This window comes from Pelecanus crispus, chromosome 5 (assembly GCF_030463565.1).
Source record: "Pelecanus crispus isolate bPelCri1 chromosome 5, bPelCri1.pri, whole genome shotgun sequence".
Classification (NCBI taxonomy): domain Eukaryota; kingdom Metazoa; phylum Chordata; class Aves; order Pelecaniformes; family Pelecanidae; genus Pelecanus; species Pelecanus crispus.
Genome location: NC_134647.1, coordinates 71,182,898 through 71,198,544, shown reverse-complemented (window position 1 = coordinate 71,198,544; position 15,647 = coordinate 71,182,898). Strand labels below are relative to the sequence as shown.

At 39.8% G+C, this 15,647-nt stretch overlaps 1 protein-coding gene across 3 annotated transcripts in view; it reads left to right on the top strand.

Moving 5' to 3' along the window:
- The window catches only part of MAST2 (microtubule associated serine/threonine kinase 2), a 194,452-nt gene that overhangs the window by 75,618 nt on the left and 103,187 nt on the right, over nt 1-15,647 (top strand). For all 3 annotated transcript variants that reach the window (XM_075710859.1, XM_075710860.1, XM_075710861.1), the window contains exon 4: nt 9,044-9,075. In XM_075710859.1, coding sequence (XP_075566974.1) covers nt 9,044-9,075 — 32 coding nt within the window. The remainder of the gene's footprint in view (nt 1-9,043; nt 9,076-15,647) is intronic.

Genomic DNA, 15,647 nt, shown 5'->3' with positions numbered 1-15,647 from the left:
GGTGTCTCATGTAGACTAGCTAAGCAATGAAAAATTACATCTGCTTGTTCTGTAAATAATGTCCAGTCAGAGCAGATGTAATTAACTAGTGAACTTAATGGATGCCTCATGAGGTTACAGATGTTATCAGTCATAAACTAGATGAAGGCAAGGGAGCTTTATATGCTTGGAATTCCTTTTAGGACTAATTACTAAATATCTTTAAAATTGATTGCTTATGCTTTCAATTTCTGAGAGTGTTTTCACATGATCTATGTGGAATGGACTTGCTGCAGCTTTAGGGGAGGATGGGAGATGCCTCCATTGTTGAGGCTTTTTGAGGAATGAAAAAGTTTCTCTTCCCTAGGACTTTCTGCCAGACCTTTACTATTAGGAAGCTTGGTCTTCTTTCAGGGATTGCCAAGCCGTCCAGCCGTCTTGGGAGACCGGTCTGACACAGATTTTCTTTTTGTCTAAATTAGTTGAGAAATATACAATTGTAAAGACAAAATTCTGTTGATGTGTCAAAAGTGTTAGCCTAACATTGACAAAATGATTGGAGACATGTGGAGTGCCTCTCAGAAACAACCACCAAAACTTAATTTCTGCCTGTCTGCTTCCAGATACTTTACAACTGGGGAGCTGGTGAGAAACCAACCTGACAGAATAAACAGAACCCTTTGGACTGTTGTGAGATAGCTGCTGCTGATGTTACTATTGAGCTGACCATGTACCTTTTCTTGGTCCAGCTACAGTGTTGGAGATTGTCTCTCAATCAATGTATTTCAATATAATTTTCTTTGTAACCTTTGACCTTTGTTCGCAGCATGTATTAACAGTGCACTGAATGGATATGAGCTGGTGAGCAGGTCCAGGAATTTTCATGAGATGCACATTGTTTTATATAACTTTTATGTAAGATAAACCAGAAGGGTTCCCAAACTCACCAAAATTATACTGGGCTTGATTATTCAGTTTTAAATTCAATAAAGGATGTTTACAGAGTTTTATAAATAAAATTGGTGGTCAGGTAGCCTTGATATCGGCTGTCATTTCTTTTAGAAACAACCTTTTAAGGAGTAGATGCGTGTATAGTAGAAATGACAACTGACTTAATAATAGATTAATATTAGTATGAGCCAACAAGGGAGAGAATAAAACTGGATTTGTTTATTTGTAATGCTCTTGGCATTTTTAGCAGCTGTGACTGTTTCCTTGTGATCGTTGCATGCCCAGTCTTGAAGGAATTTGTGGTGCAAGTCAAGACAGTAATTTTAAGAGCAGTTTCTAACAGTAGCGTTACAGCTGCAGTCCTGTGTGTCTCTCAGATGGCACTCTTTTCTGCATTTTCCAAAATTTTGTAGAACGTGACCTTTTGACTTAAATTTCTGAAACTGGTGTTGTCTGGCAAAATGAAAGAGAATTTTGAACAGTTGCTTCCATTATTCTGGATGACTGTTCAGTGCTGGGCAGGCTGTTTGACACATAGGGTGGATCAGTAATCTGCTTCATGGCCTTGTAAAGCTAGAATTAAGTAATGAGAAAGATTAATGAGCTGTCTAAGCGGTCTGCTTTATTCCTCTCAATGTTCCCTCTCCTTTAGGCTAATTTGTGCAAAAATATAATACATATAAGAAAGATTTGGAGCATTTATTAAGGATGTTATTTTTCAGGTTTTAAAGTGTAACCTACCTTTTATTTACAGAGGACTACCATGCATCTCACTTTTTATTTCATTGATCCACATGTACATTTTGGGTAGCTGTTATTGTTTATTTCAGGGAATAAGTTATCATAATGGCCCTCTGCAGCTACTGCTGTTGCAATTTATGGATTGTCTGTTATGAGAGCAAATTCACCTTTTTTCTTTTGCTCTGCTGTTTTTTGTATGCTTCTGTGCCACATCTAGGACTCTGAGTTGCAAAACTCAAGCTGTAATCTTTAAATTTACTTTTTCCTGCAAATGAAACTACACCTTCAAAACATAATTTTTTTATGTGCTACATATAATTTTAAAATAAGTTTGGCAAGTGTATTTGAAGAGGGCTGCTGCTACAGATTTTTTAGCCTCGAGGAAAACAATCAAGTTGATAGTAAATTAGTTTGCTGACATCTAAGGATTGAACAGCTGAGTTACTACACCTGCTATTCTTGATGTGACCAGGGTTCTCAGAGGTTGTCTTTAATTTTCAGAAACCATTCACTGTTTAACCTCAGCTGAAAAGCTTGGGATCAAATACGGAACTAGCTATTTTCTTTACTATGAAAAGAAAGAGACTGCTGCTTGACTGAGAGCATGAAATTAGAGTGACCCTGTGCTCTTAGTCCCAAATAACAGAGATAGGAATGAATCTGGCAGAGGAAATGAGACTTGAAGAATTGCAAGTCATTCATTGCTCTGGCTAGCGAGGGATGTGTGCGTACCACCCTGCCCTTGGCTGCAGACGCCTACTCATCCCGTAATCTGTAGCTCAGCTGCGGCAGCTGGCTTATTCCTGGGGTTGGGCAACTCTCCATTCACCCACTTGGGAATGTCATTTGCATGCATCATTTTTATTGTCATCTGCCTATCCAACCTGTGATGTGGGGTTTCAGTTGTGTTTGTTACCATGAGTGGGTTCAGTCTGGCCCATGGTGTACTGCGTAATGTTGTATTTTGGGCTTGAAAACATGATGTAATGTACAAAATTGGGAGTAGACACTTCAGCTTACTAGAATCTCTCTCTCTCTCTCTCTCTCTCTCTGGGAGTGGTCACTGAAAATATTCTGAGGAAAGCGGGAATTCTTGTCTGTTCCAAGATGTATTCTGGAATTATTTTAGGTGAAGTAACCAATACCCTTAATTTTATGGAAAGCCCTGAGGTTAAGTGATATGAAAGGTTAGTGGGCAACTTTTGGAGGTATATATTCTTGACAGGTTAATGCACAGATGTGACCTGGATCCTTAGCTTTGCCTACAAAGGAAGAACTTCGTGTTGCCCAGGCAGGAGGGCTGGTGGGGGAGGGAAAATAATTTGCTGTGTTTGAGAATTTTGCTTAAAGGGCTTTTAGCTTTATTCTGCAGTAACTATAATTTGAAATAAATCCAAAGGCTTTTTTTTTGCTGACTAGTAAGGGATTTCCAAGCTGAAGAGAAGAGAAAGGCTGGAAGACGTTAAAAACATTAAATGCATCATTGGCTGATGCGTGACCTGTGGGTTTGAAGACTGATAGAAACTGATTATTTAGAGAAATAGGGTTGCCTGTTAGTTAAACAGCTGAGGGTTTTTTCTCCCGTTTGGTTTTATATGTTAACGTACTTTGCAAATGACATTTTTACTGACACGTAACTTCTGTTGAGGTAGAGAAATAATCCAAATAATACATTTAATTTGCTTTGAACTGGTAGTATGTTTAGGGTAACACTGGGTGAACATGTATACTGTTAACTGTTCTAGTGCCACACACATTGTCCTGAAGGCTCTGGCACCCTGACGCCATGAAGGTGAGATTTCATAGGAAAGGGCAGTTCCAGGCATTTTGGCTGGTACTGGGAATATGGGAAGATGCGCTGGGACTAAGATATCCATGGCAATTCAGGATTTGTGTGATTGCAGGCATAAACTCAGTACAGTGTGGGCAAAGGTCTGTGAACTAAACTCTTCTGTCCTTTCAGTATTTTGAATGATATTGGTAAGAGCTCGGGTATTCATTTTCTGTATTTTAAGTATCTCTGTAGCTAAGCAGATGATCTAATAGTATGATCCTGAATTTAGTTTCTAAAACGTCAGTAAATTATAGAAAATATCAGCAGCATATTCCATAGGTTAATCTGACATTCAATACAGATACGGTTTTAGTGTTGCTGTTTAAAATTCTTTGCTGATGAGTTTGGGAAACAAGTTCAGATGTAGTAATTTCTAGAGAGAGAAACGGAGAAGTAGTGTTTTTGATAACCGTATGGTGAAAAGAAGGAAATTATTTTTCTTGACAGATACCGATAGGAGAAAGAGAAGCTTAGCGTGGGGTGGGTTTTTTTTAATCACCATGAAAAATTCCTTCCTGTTAATCTGATGGATGGATTATGGTTTGTCCTTGCATGGCCAGGTTGTATTTTCCATCAGAACTGGAGATTCCAACCCTCATTATATCATCTCTGTAATGCAAATGGTTATGTATAGAAAAAGATTTAATTAATCCCCTGCTGGTTGGTAGTATACCCTAAAGCAAACATAGTTAGCAAAGGAAAAATATTAAAACATGAGTGCATGGTACCAGGTCAATGAGTGTCAGTGGAATTTCATCATCTGTGAAATATTAACTTATTAACTGGAATGTATTTACTGTTATAGCTGTAAAAATATTTGTCTATTGTCCCAACTGGTATGATAGTGAGCTACCTTGCAAGAAAGCCAAGGTCAAAGGCAATCTCAGGAATCATGCTGTCTGCTCCGGCAAAAATATGGAACATCCTGAGTGTGGCGACGGTTCTCACTTTAATTTGAAAGGACTACATTTAAGCTGCCATCAGTGCAGACTCCAGCATCCAACTTTGCCTGTGGGTCCGTGCCATATGCGCAGCTACATATTCAAGGACAAATTACAAGACTGAGAGAAAGTGACAATTTTGAGTGATGGGCTCCTGTTTTCTTCACACTTTTATAACGTAACATATCTGTTTAAAAGAGATGGGTTGTATTGTAAGTCAATGAGCAAATAGATTTCCAGACTTTATTTCCATTTCATATTGTGTGCATATATGTATGCAAAAAGCCAGGACTCCTGCTGCTGCCTGAAACATTCCTGTTTTCAGATGCGGTTTCTGTATACAAAAGATCACAATAGAATAAATTTCAGTATCTATGCACGAAACAATATATTATGTAAACAGAAAAGTGATGCTTAAAATGGCCAATGTATTTTTCTCTTCTAGCTTCCTTGCTGCCTCAAAAATGATAGATCCAGTGATGATCCAGTCCTGTTGTGAAACCTGAACTGTAGCATGTTATGGTGTCCAACTGATTCTATATCTGCATGATCTGAGGTGATAACCTTAAGATAAAAGGAAGCAAATATAAGGAACTCTTTTGAAGGAGTGTATTTGAACCAGCTTTTTATAAATTCTACGATGCTGAATTTCTTTCCCAAGGTTCATTTTTAAAGAGTTGTCTGAAAATCTGCCGCTTCTTTTGTCATGTAGAGATCAAGTTGCATGTTCAACAATTATGCCTGGAAATATGGAACTGATACAAAAAAATTAACTTTCAGAACAGTCTGTTCCTGTCATTTGCATACTGCAAGATTTAATACACTTCTTATTTTTTAGCGTTTGTTTCCACTTCTGAAAGTTCTGTGTGAATAGTGTGCAACAATCCTTTAAAATATTCTTATGCTATTTATCACTTCATATAAATCAAATATAGATGTGAGCCTCTAGTTTGAGGGTTATATTGTTGACCTAGAGAGCAGGTGGCATGGAGGCTGGCCGAAGTAATAATGGTAATATATATAGGTACTGGCAGCACAAGTGCTCAGGGAGGCAGATGTGCTGTCGGAAGAAGAGGTTTGAAATCTTGAATGTTCATGTGTCATTCTCATCAGAATGGTGGTCTTAAATGAAAAATGTCCTTTAGGCTAAACTAGCATATTTGCTTAAAGGATTACAGCTGCACCCTGTAAATAGTGTTTCAGACCAAGCAGTCACAGCTCAGCACTCTTTTATTAGTTGTCTTACCTCTTAAAATGTGATTTATTTTTTTCAGGATACACGCACATGTAATGCCAAACTCCTTCGCGGAGTGGGTGGAAACCAGTCAAATCACACCACCTCCCTCATCATTTACTATCTAAAACATTTAACCTGTATTATAAAACTGATTCTGAGTAGAGTTTCACCTTTATAGGGTACTTGTGAAATTCTGTTGGACTTTCTCTTAACGTTTTGCATAATTATTTAATCAACGTTTTTGTAGTGCTAGTTCATACGTTTGAAACTACCCTATCATTTTTAGATGTAAACTCTCAGTTGGTCCCATTGCACACATTCAAATGTTAAGCCATCTTAAGACCCAGCTGAATCTCCACCCTGTGAGCGTATCCCCATCTCTGGTGGGCATTTTCATTGTCTGCTCTATGCCCTGGAGATCCGCAGTGTTCTCCTGACAGCGGACGGCCTCAAATAGGTGCCCTGAAATAGGTCATCGGTTCTGTCTCCAGTCTGCTCCCTCCTTGCTTCCATCTCCAGGCATTTGCTTTCGTCTTCTTCCCTGGGATGTAACTTTTTTAGACGCTAACTCACTGGTGATCCAGGAAAAGCAAAGCTCGTAATTACGTTGCTCGCGGTTGTGTAACTTGCAGCTCTGATGCTTTTGCGTTGGCCCTGCCATTCGTGGTCTGGTCTGGAGGACCCGAAGAAGGGCTGTTACCAGCCCTGCTCTGGAGCAGCAGCAAAGGGCGGATAGCTGCGAGGGTGCAGGCTTGGCCTTCCTCCAGAGGGCAGGAAAAGTGCTGCGGGACTCGGGGCATGGCTTGGTGTGTGGCTCGTAGGGTTTTTGAAGGGGTTTTAAGACTAACGTGAAATCAGGCATAGCGGGACAACAGGTACAAAAATTGATTGCTTTGATTGTGCTCTTTGTTGTCAAGACCACAGAGGTATTAAATTTGAACTACTGCCTATTGATTCCACAGCTGCACTGTGTTTGTCAAGGTGGAGGTGCAGAATGAATGAAAACAATTGCTACATGGATAGAATAATATTTCAATTGCATTGAGTTGTCATCTGCTAGTACTGTTTTCCTTCCTTATTTGGAAACTCGGTTGATCACCGATTTCAAAGGATGATTTCAGGAACAAAGCCCGAGTCAGTCCTCCTTTTAACCTTGCATGCATTTAATCTTGAATTAGCTACATTATAGGAAGTATTAAAGGTAATACTGTGTGAGTAAAATGAGCGTACAGTAGAGGAAAGGAAAAGGTTTGTCCACTCCTGTTACTGGACCTGTTAGGATTCCCATGGTGTATGTCTGCAAGTCACAGTTACTGGAGCTGTGCTGCTGCGCTGCTGCGCTGCTGCGAGGAAGTGTTCTCTCTTTAAGTGACTTTTCAACCCTAATAACTAGAGCAAAGCTCGTAAATGTGAACCCTAAAAGCTCAAAAATTAGGAGGTAGGATTTAAAGGTCACTTTTTCAGCCAGTACCATGCAAATCCAGAGCTTTATTCATTCATTCTGAAAATTTCCAGGGCTGACTGTGTTGGAATAAATGGAAATACGCCATCTGAATCGGAAAAGTACCCTCTGCTAAGTACCTTTGTTATCGGATCTTATTTAAAGAGGTTAAATTAAATACATCTGCTCATATGATGTAAGAGATATATATGCATGTATAAGTAATACACTATATACACAAACAGAATAATGTATATAATAACAGAATAATGTATATAATAACTATATCTTACCTATTTATCCATTTGCAGTGGCAAAAAGCTGTCATTGCTATGTAGACTTCATGATTGGAAACTTTAATTCTTTCTAACAAATGAGAGTGGAAGAAGTACCTTTTTAGAATATAAAACACGCAACCTGCTATAGATGCTAATGATTTATTATCTTACATACTTGAAATGTTTTGATTAGATCCTGACAAGTTTGTCTGATGGCAGGAATTTATTTCTTGATGCTGTAAGCTGTCAGCCTTGTGATAATTCACACATGAAATTTGCTCAGTACTGTAAAACTGTAATGAAATTTCAAACTGTAGAGAACTCATCCTTGAAAATAATAACAGCATGTTTAAGAATTAATGGTTTTTTGGTGGGTTATAACCCACCCCCCCCCCCCAAGTAGCTGTAACTTTTTGGTATCTTTGAAAAACTTTGCTAAGTAATGTCCAATGTTACTTAACAGACCAGTCATCCAGTCATTGACAGTTTGTCAATAACATTGTTAATCATTTAAGTCAGCATGTACACCATAACTAAATATGGAAAAGAGGTTACCACATTTTTTTTTTTTTTCTGTTGACTTTTTTCAATGCTCAGTGAAAACGCTGATTTTTTTTTTCTTCCCCCCCCCCTCTCCTTAGCGCGGGGATGAGAAATACAGCATGAGTATTGTGAAAGTCAGGAATGGAAATCGGCTGTGGTGTTACTCCCCAGCTCGGCCCGGCCTCCGCCCAGGCGGGAGGGGAAATGTTTCATGTTTGCATTTTTGCGGGCGGGGCCGGGGCGGAGGAGGGCGGGGCCGAGGGCGGGGCCGGGGCGGAGGGGGGCGGGGCCGGGGTGGAGGGGGGCGGGGCCTGGGCGGCGGCGGGCGGGAGGCGGCTGCCACCTGGTGGCGGCCTGCGGAAGCGCAGGGCCCGGCGGCCCGGGGCACAGGGAAGCGGCGGCGTGCTGGGGTGGACGTTAAACAGCACGCCAGACCCGGCCGGTTATTGTCTCATGATGGTGTCGTCACTGACTGTGCCTCGTGGATGCTCATGGTCTAGTTACTTAAATAAAAACCTGAAAATTCCCGGTCTCCCTTTGCTTTTGCTGCTTAGGTGCAAAATGCTGCTCTGAGGTGGGAATTGTGTCTCATTGGCCTTGGATTTTTTTGTGATAATATCTGACACAAATAATGCGTACGTTTGGAAAAAAAACCCAAAAGCCGCTCTGTTGCATTAATTTTTTCTTTTGGCGAGAATGTGAGAACAGAGATGCAGCAGGTGCGAGGCATATTGTGCACCACGCTGCTGGAAGTGGTTTGGATATGATGCTGCTGAGGCGTGTAGGACAGAATTAATTACTGCCTTACCTATGTTTAGGCTTGAATTTCAAAGTTATATTTGCTCTGCTGAGTGCTTAGGATTTTGTGACTGCAAAGGCAATGATTATTCAGCCAAAATGAGTAACTTTTGTAGCCCAGACTGCTGCGCTGTGAAGGTGTGCAGCTTCACCTCTTGGTGAGGTGGTTATACACTGAGCGTGCATTTGGAAATGGCCAGCTTTTCATTAATTTTGCCTCAGTCATTTATTGATAGATAAATGATTAATATATGATAACAAATAAAATTAACTCAAGGTTTTCATTCTTTTTTTTTCCAGAAGGAGCTCAGTCTCCCCAGAAGAGGAAGCTTGTAAGTATAGTTATTCTTTATTCATCACTTGGTTTGTTTTGAACATACATACATGTTCAATTGTGGAAATCATTTAAATGGGCAGATGCTCTGTTTTCTCTGTTAGCATTTTCAAGAATCTGTCATGCACTTGGAAACAGCTAGCTTGCATTTCTCTGAGACTGAAGCCTCTATTCATTTCCTTAAGTGTAGTAGGAAAAGTAGTAGTAGTGTAAGCTTACTTCTAATTATCAGCTTGGGCTGATCCCGAGATGGAAGTCGCTGCAGTGTTGAGTGTTGCTTGCACTGACATCGCTGAAGTGACTCCACAGAAGTCACTGATTATTTGTGTGATACGGACAACTTTGATCACTGCTCTTAAACCAGCCTGTTGACAGAAGTGTAAGTACACAGCTTCTGGGCTGTGCAGGTCAGGTGTTTGTGGAGCTGTCAGTGTAATAGAGATATTTCAACAAAGTAGCAGATGTCGGGAAAAGTAGGATTTTAAAAATGTGGTTTAAACAAGTAGCAATTTTTTTTTTTTAATACATTATGATGTTTAAAGAATTTTAGTGAACTAACTTGTGTTTCAATGATATTATGAGAGTTTAGCTTCTGCTATGCTTACAGATTTATGGTGGAAGAAATTGCATTATTGATTGTATTATATAAAAGAGAAAGCTTTTGTACTGCCTGCTATTGCATTATGATTTAAAATTGTTTCCCAAAGCTTGCAGACTACAGACATGAAGCTCACAAAAGCATATAACCTTTCTTCCTCAGGTTTCTGGTTCTAATGAGAAATGATTTTCAGTCTTTCAGTGTAAGCTATCCCCTTTGTATAACACACAGTGTTTGGAAAATGCTGTGTAGCACCAGTGATTCGGGGCCGAACAATACAACGGATCAAAAGGCCTTTTTTTTAAAATGGGGCATGACCAGACCTTTTTGTTTAGTTCGGCTAACAATGGTAAACCAGTCAGGGAGTTATTTAAAGAACATGAAACTGGCTGGTTTTTTGTTTTTTTTTTTTTAACCAGTGTGCCTTAAAGGCTAGCTTAACTATATTTGATAGATTTTTAAGAAAGGTGGTGTTCATGATTTGAAGATTGTGAAGGTTCTTTGCACAAATGGTGGAGCAGTGAGTTGCCAGTAAGTTTTTTGTTTAATGTAACTTAAATATTTTTGTACAAAACTTTTGGAATTGAAATTCAGGATGCCAGAGATATTCCCTTCCCTCGTTCAAGTGTGGAGGTGGGTATGACACAAACCTACTCATGTATTTACATTTGAAATAGCTGAGATACAAATGAAGTGCTTCAAATGCATAGCGTTTTATTTAGTAGTAACTCAGCCAGTTGACTGAATGTTTTATTTCTATATTGACTTCAGTTTTCATTACTTCGCTTTAGTTTTCTTCCCCAAGTGAGTCCTTTTAAGCCATCATTATGTGAAGAAATTTAGCAACCTGTGTCAAGAAGATAAATTTTCAGCACAAGGTTGCAGCTACTAGCGAGACTGAAAATCTATGAAGAATTGAAATGCCTTCAGTTAGTTGCCTGTGTTATCTAGTTGATCATTTGATTGCGGTTTCTGGAATTACAGATTCTGTTGTCAATTCTACCAAATGATTTCTTGTTGTTTGAAAAGTTTAACTATTTAAGAAGTCAGTAGTGCATTGTGGCTTGTGTATGTTTGTGTTGATGCTGTACTGTTAAGCGTACAGGCTCACTGAAAAGGGTCTTGTGGAGCTGATGTACATGATTTGCATATCCCAGTATCAGGGTGCTTACTTGATTTTAAAAAAAGCCACTCAGTCTTCGAATCAGAAATTAGAGAAATTATATCAAGAAAGGGAATAATTATAATATGTATGTACATATATATGTTAAAAATATATACCTAATATGTATAAATTTGTTCAACCATTCTGTTGAAAAAGGTGGCCTAACGATGTGCACTTAAATACAGACTGTAGGCAGTTCTCAGTTCTCCTGGAGGCTCTTCCTCTGCTTGAATCAACCTAACAGTGAACCTTATAAGCAAAAATAAATTCTGAAAGGAAAATTTGTTCTGAAAAGCTGTTGTGCTGTAGCTAATGAGTAGGGATAGTTATGGATGTAGCTAGGTCCTGATTCATTGGCTGTCATTCATTGACTTTTGTTCACCGACGGGAGCAGAAGCAGGAATTGACAGAAGGATGAAGTGTCTGGCTTGGAGCCAGAAACCCTCAAGAGGTGCATCCATTTTCTGCACAAACTCCAGCCTTTGTAGCAGCTCAGTAGCAATTGTATTATATAGAAATATACAGCCTCTCAGCATTTTTCCGTCTGCTAGTCTGGAGGCTGGGGTGCATTTACTGCTGTAAAAAGATAATATTTGGGAGGGAAGTAATTATTCTTCAGCCAGACAGAAGCAGAATGAAGACTTGATTACTGTGGCTTGCTAGGTGATTGCTTTGGTTGATTGTTGGGTTAGAAAGGTTTTAGACTGTGGATTAGCTAGGGTGTTTGTCATTGCTGAGTGGAGAAGGGTGACCTCTTCCTGCTTCTAATTTTTTCTTTATCTGACTCTCATTGCTTCATATTTGTCTGGGTCAGTAATCGTAGTCTCTGTTTTTCTGCAGGAACTGATTGTAGGCATGGACAAGAGTTGCTATGCTTGTTTGTACTAAGGAAAAGGAGTGGAGTTAGATGCCTCAGTATTTTTTGCAGGAGAGCATGAGGAATTTTGTCACCTAAAGAAGGTCTTGGGTAGAAGCTGAAGAGAATGGCTGGTGGGATGGAGCCTGTGAAGTCTGTTGACTAGCGACTCTGCTCCCATATTAGCAGAAGGGAACACAAGCACACCGTAAACGATGGCTTTGCCCTTGGAGATCTTGCAGTCTAATCTTGAAATAATCAGCACAGAGTGAGCAGGCATGTAAAACAGATGGGGGAATTGTATGCAGGGTGACATTAAGAGGAATGCCTGATTATTTAGAGACCGTTTTGTTGTTAATGTGCTTAAAGTGTGTGTGTTTCTGTAGGGGGGTTATGTTTAATACACTAAAGGAAATTATACTCAACTGAGTTGTAGGCTGCTAAGAGGTTGAATAATACAAGTATGAGAACAGGAACAAATAGTTATATTCTGTCTCTGGTGTGGTTCAATAATCAGAGTTCAAAGTTTTCCTTTAATAAATTATGCAAATAAATATATTGGCTAGGTTTTTCCCATGCTTTGTTCGCAAAAAATAATTGCCATTCATGAATATTTTCTTTAATTTCACATAGCAAATGTGAAGTGATAGACCCAAACTTCGATCTCTGTCCTATTAGTGGAAGTGGTTTAATTATTTTCAGCCATTACCCTGTTCTGTTCTTTTGGTGCTACAGCATGTACAGAGATTGCTTTTTGTATTGTTGGCTTCAGCTTTCAAATGGTTTTGATGTGCACCTGCACGTGAAGCGCACTAGAGACGTTCCAGACTTGAAGGGACAAAGGTGGGTACTGCGCAGCAAGACGAGGTTCGTGATGAAGCGCTCGTGTGTGTTCATGTGTATAACAGCAACTCGCCATCCGAAAGACCAGGCTGTGAACTGCAGATTTTCATTGTGGCTGCAGGATGTGCAGCACCATCCTGGAGCTCACTATTTCTTCTGACTGCCTCCTCAGCTAATCAGCAGTCACTAAATCGAGTTGGAGTTGCATTTGAGCCATGTGGTTTCTTGTTCAGTACCCTGTTTTTAATAAATTCAGTAGTTTATAACATGAACTTTATTGACCCGTTCAGTTTTTTTATGAAAAACGTGGGTTTATATTTGAAATCCTCATGGTTTCTTAGGCAGGGTTACTAGCTTGGGTTGCTGTAATTTTTGTACTGTCTAAACGTAAAATTTTCTAAAAAGAAAATATTGCTTTCCCACATCGTATCTAAATTGGAAAAGAGTAATTTCCTCAGCAAACTAAATTTGCTAAACCAGTTTTTAATTTCAGATGCAAGTTACTGTTGTTAATTCTTTCCTGCTATCAGTCATCTGTATCAAATATACTTTTAAAGTCTGTGTATGAACAGAAAAAGAACATGGATAAAATGTTTCATAAGAAACATGAAAAATAATTATAATCCAGAATATATCCAGTAAAATACACATTTAAATAAATCAAATATTACAAACTGCTGTTTTGATAGTGATAGGTGCTGACAAGAAACAGTATTTACCTCAAGTTTTTATACCTATCTTTCTGAAATCTGGTAAGCAACATAATAGTGTTTGCTAAAGATCTGTGACCTGTGCAAGGCATGTGTATGTTGGTCTTTATTCCTTTTATTCTCTTTTTAAGGCAATTTATGTCCACTGTGGGGCTCATATTCTCTCTTTCTCTCCCTCCTTCTCTGCCCTCCTCTTCTACTTATAAAGCTCCAAAGGTTGTTAGTTTCTATAGCCCTAGACATTTCATAGGGTGTTTCATTAAACATTCATCATAATTTGTTAAACTTACCCCCAGCTTCCTGTCAGTAAAATAACACACAAACACACCAAGGAATTTCTTTGGGAGGATATGCTGAATACCAGTTTATATCAGTTTCTACTTGTATTCTTTTTCATGCTTAGACCCTTGGAAACAACAAGAAGTTTTATGGCAGGAAAAAAATTTCTGGCCTTTAGTGCTGGTTTATGTCTTTATCTTGCCATGCTCGGGTGCTGTGGGAATTTCCTCTGTATCTGCAGAGAAATGGAGTATATCATTCCGTTTCTGTTCATCTTGGCGGGTAAGCGTTTCTGCTGGGGATCGATCGATGCCATTTCCCTGCCAGGAGCAAGTGCTGTGCCTCAAGCATGGAGAAGCCAAAGTGCTGGAAATGGAGAAAAAAATGGTTCTGAAAAGGAGCAGGGAGTTGTGCTACTTTTGCACTCTGTTCTGTCTTGGATTTGGAAATAGAATAGGAAATAACGCCTCCATTCAATACTTTCTGCTCGTGATACTATTTATAGATGGGGAGAGAAAGAGGTGGCATTTTCTAACCACTCCATCCTTCTCTGAGCTGCAGAGGAGCAGCTCACAAGCAGTAGATCAAAAATAACCCGGTGCTCTTAAGCTGATATGTGGGGCTGGCTCTGGAGGTGGAACGTGCCGAATTATTCCTGCAGGGCTCCGTAGGAGTGTTGCTATTCATATATTAGGCTTTAAAAATAATTGGAAAACATTGTTTCTCTAAAAGAAGTGATATAGTGAATAAGGCGGATTTTAGTGTTCTGTGTGTACTGTAATCTCAGAGACAAAGAATTTATGGAGGTTTTCATCAAGGATTTAAAAGTGAGAACAGTCTTTTGTGCAGTTTTTATTATCAAGTTTCCACTACTTAATCCAGGTTGTCATTGAGTAAGTATAATAAAATTATACGTAACATACCAAATTTGTACCTTTTATTGCTTGCTGTGCTTTCTTACTCTGAAGGCACGGCATGGGGGGGCAGGGGCTCTGGTTGTTTAAGGACCAGCCACCCTGGGCACGCGGGACCTTACCTTCGAGACTGGCAGTTTGTTCTCCTGATGGGACATAGCTGTTGAGAGGTTGTGATCTTGCAGCGTGGGGCACTCCTGCTGTGATTTGAATCATGGGAGGATCTGAAGATCGGAGTTGTAATCTGGAATTTGACTTGGTTGATGAGTACTTGTGAATGAGTGCTTGTCTTTACCTGCCTAAATACAGTCTTTAACACTTCAAAGTCTATCAAAGACACATATTTGGAATTTTTTTTTTTTTTTTTGAAAGCTGCCTTCTTACAAATACATTTAAAAAATGTTGGGCATTATTTTGGGACCGTTTTGTTAATAGCACGAAATTGATTTGGAGCTGATTGAAATTGCCATTTGCAAACAAAAATGCAAGACATGCATTGTGCAAGGGAACACCGTCTTCTAATGAAGGTGGTTGTTCCCCCCCACCCCCGGATTCGGCTCCCCAGGCTGCTGCAATTGCTGTTGCTCTGTTTTCAGTGCTGGAATCCATAAAGTTTGTAGCTGAAACACAGCTTGGGAGTTACAGGAAGGTTTATTAAGATTAAAGTTGTGTGTGTTCTTAAGGGGATTGATTTCTGAAAAAGGGATGGTTCACATGTTCCCCCGCCGGTCGAGAACAGCTGCTCTTTCACCGCTGATGACTCCGCAAGGGCTTTGGGTGGGAGCCGTGACTCTATTCCTATCGCAGTGTGAGTTTTCAAGCTGCTATGTGAGATTTCTGCCAGAATCCTTTCAAGTGTGCCATCGCTCCCTTTGGCTTTACGCTTTCCTTTTGATTTGGTGAGAGCGACTGTTCCTGCTCCTTGAAGCCCAGGAGAAGTTTGTCGCTGATTTGCTGTGGGCTCAGCCTGAGGGTGTCGGGACTATATTGCTGGCTGCGTGACGGGTCAGATGGCTAGTTGGTGTCCTGGACTTTTCCGTGCCTTTGTTTCGTACTGGTGGGCTTCATTTCCTTTCTCTGGACGCTATGAATAGACTTGTAGAAGTTTGCGTTTGTTTTTTTTTTTTAAATAATTCGGGTTTTGACATGAGCCGTGTGATTAATCTGGACCACTTTTGAACTCCTGAGGTCTCTGTGACACTGGG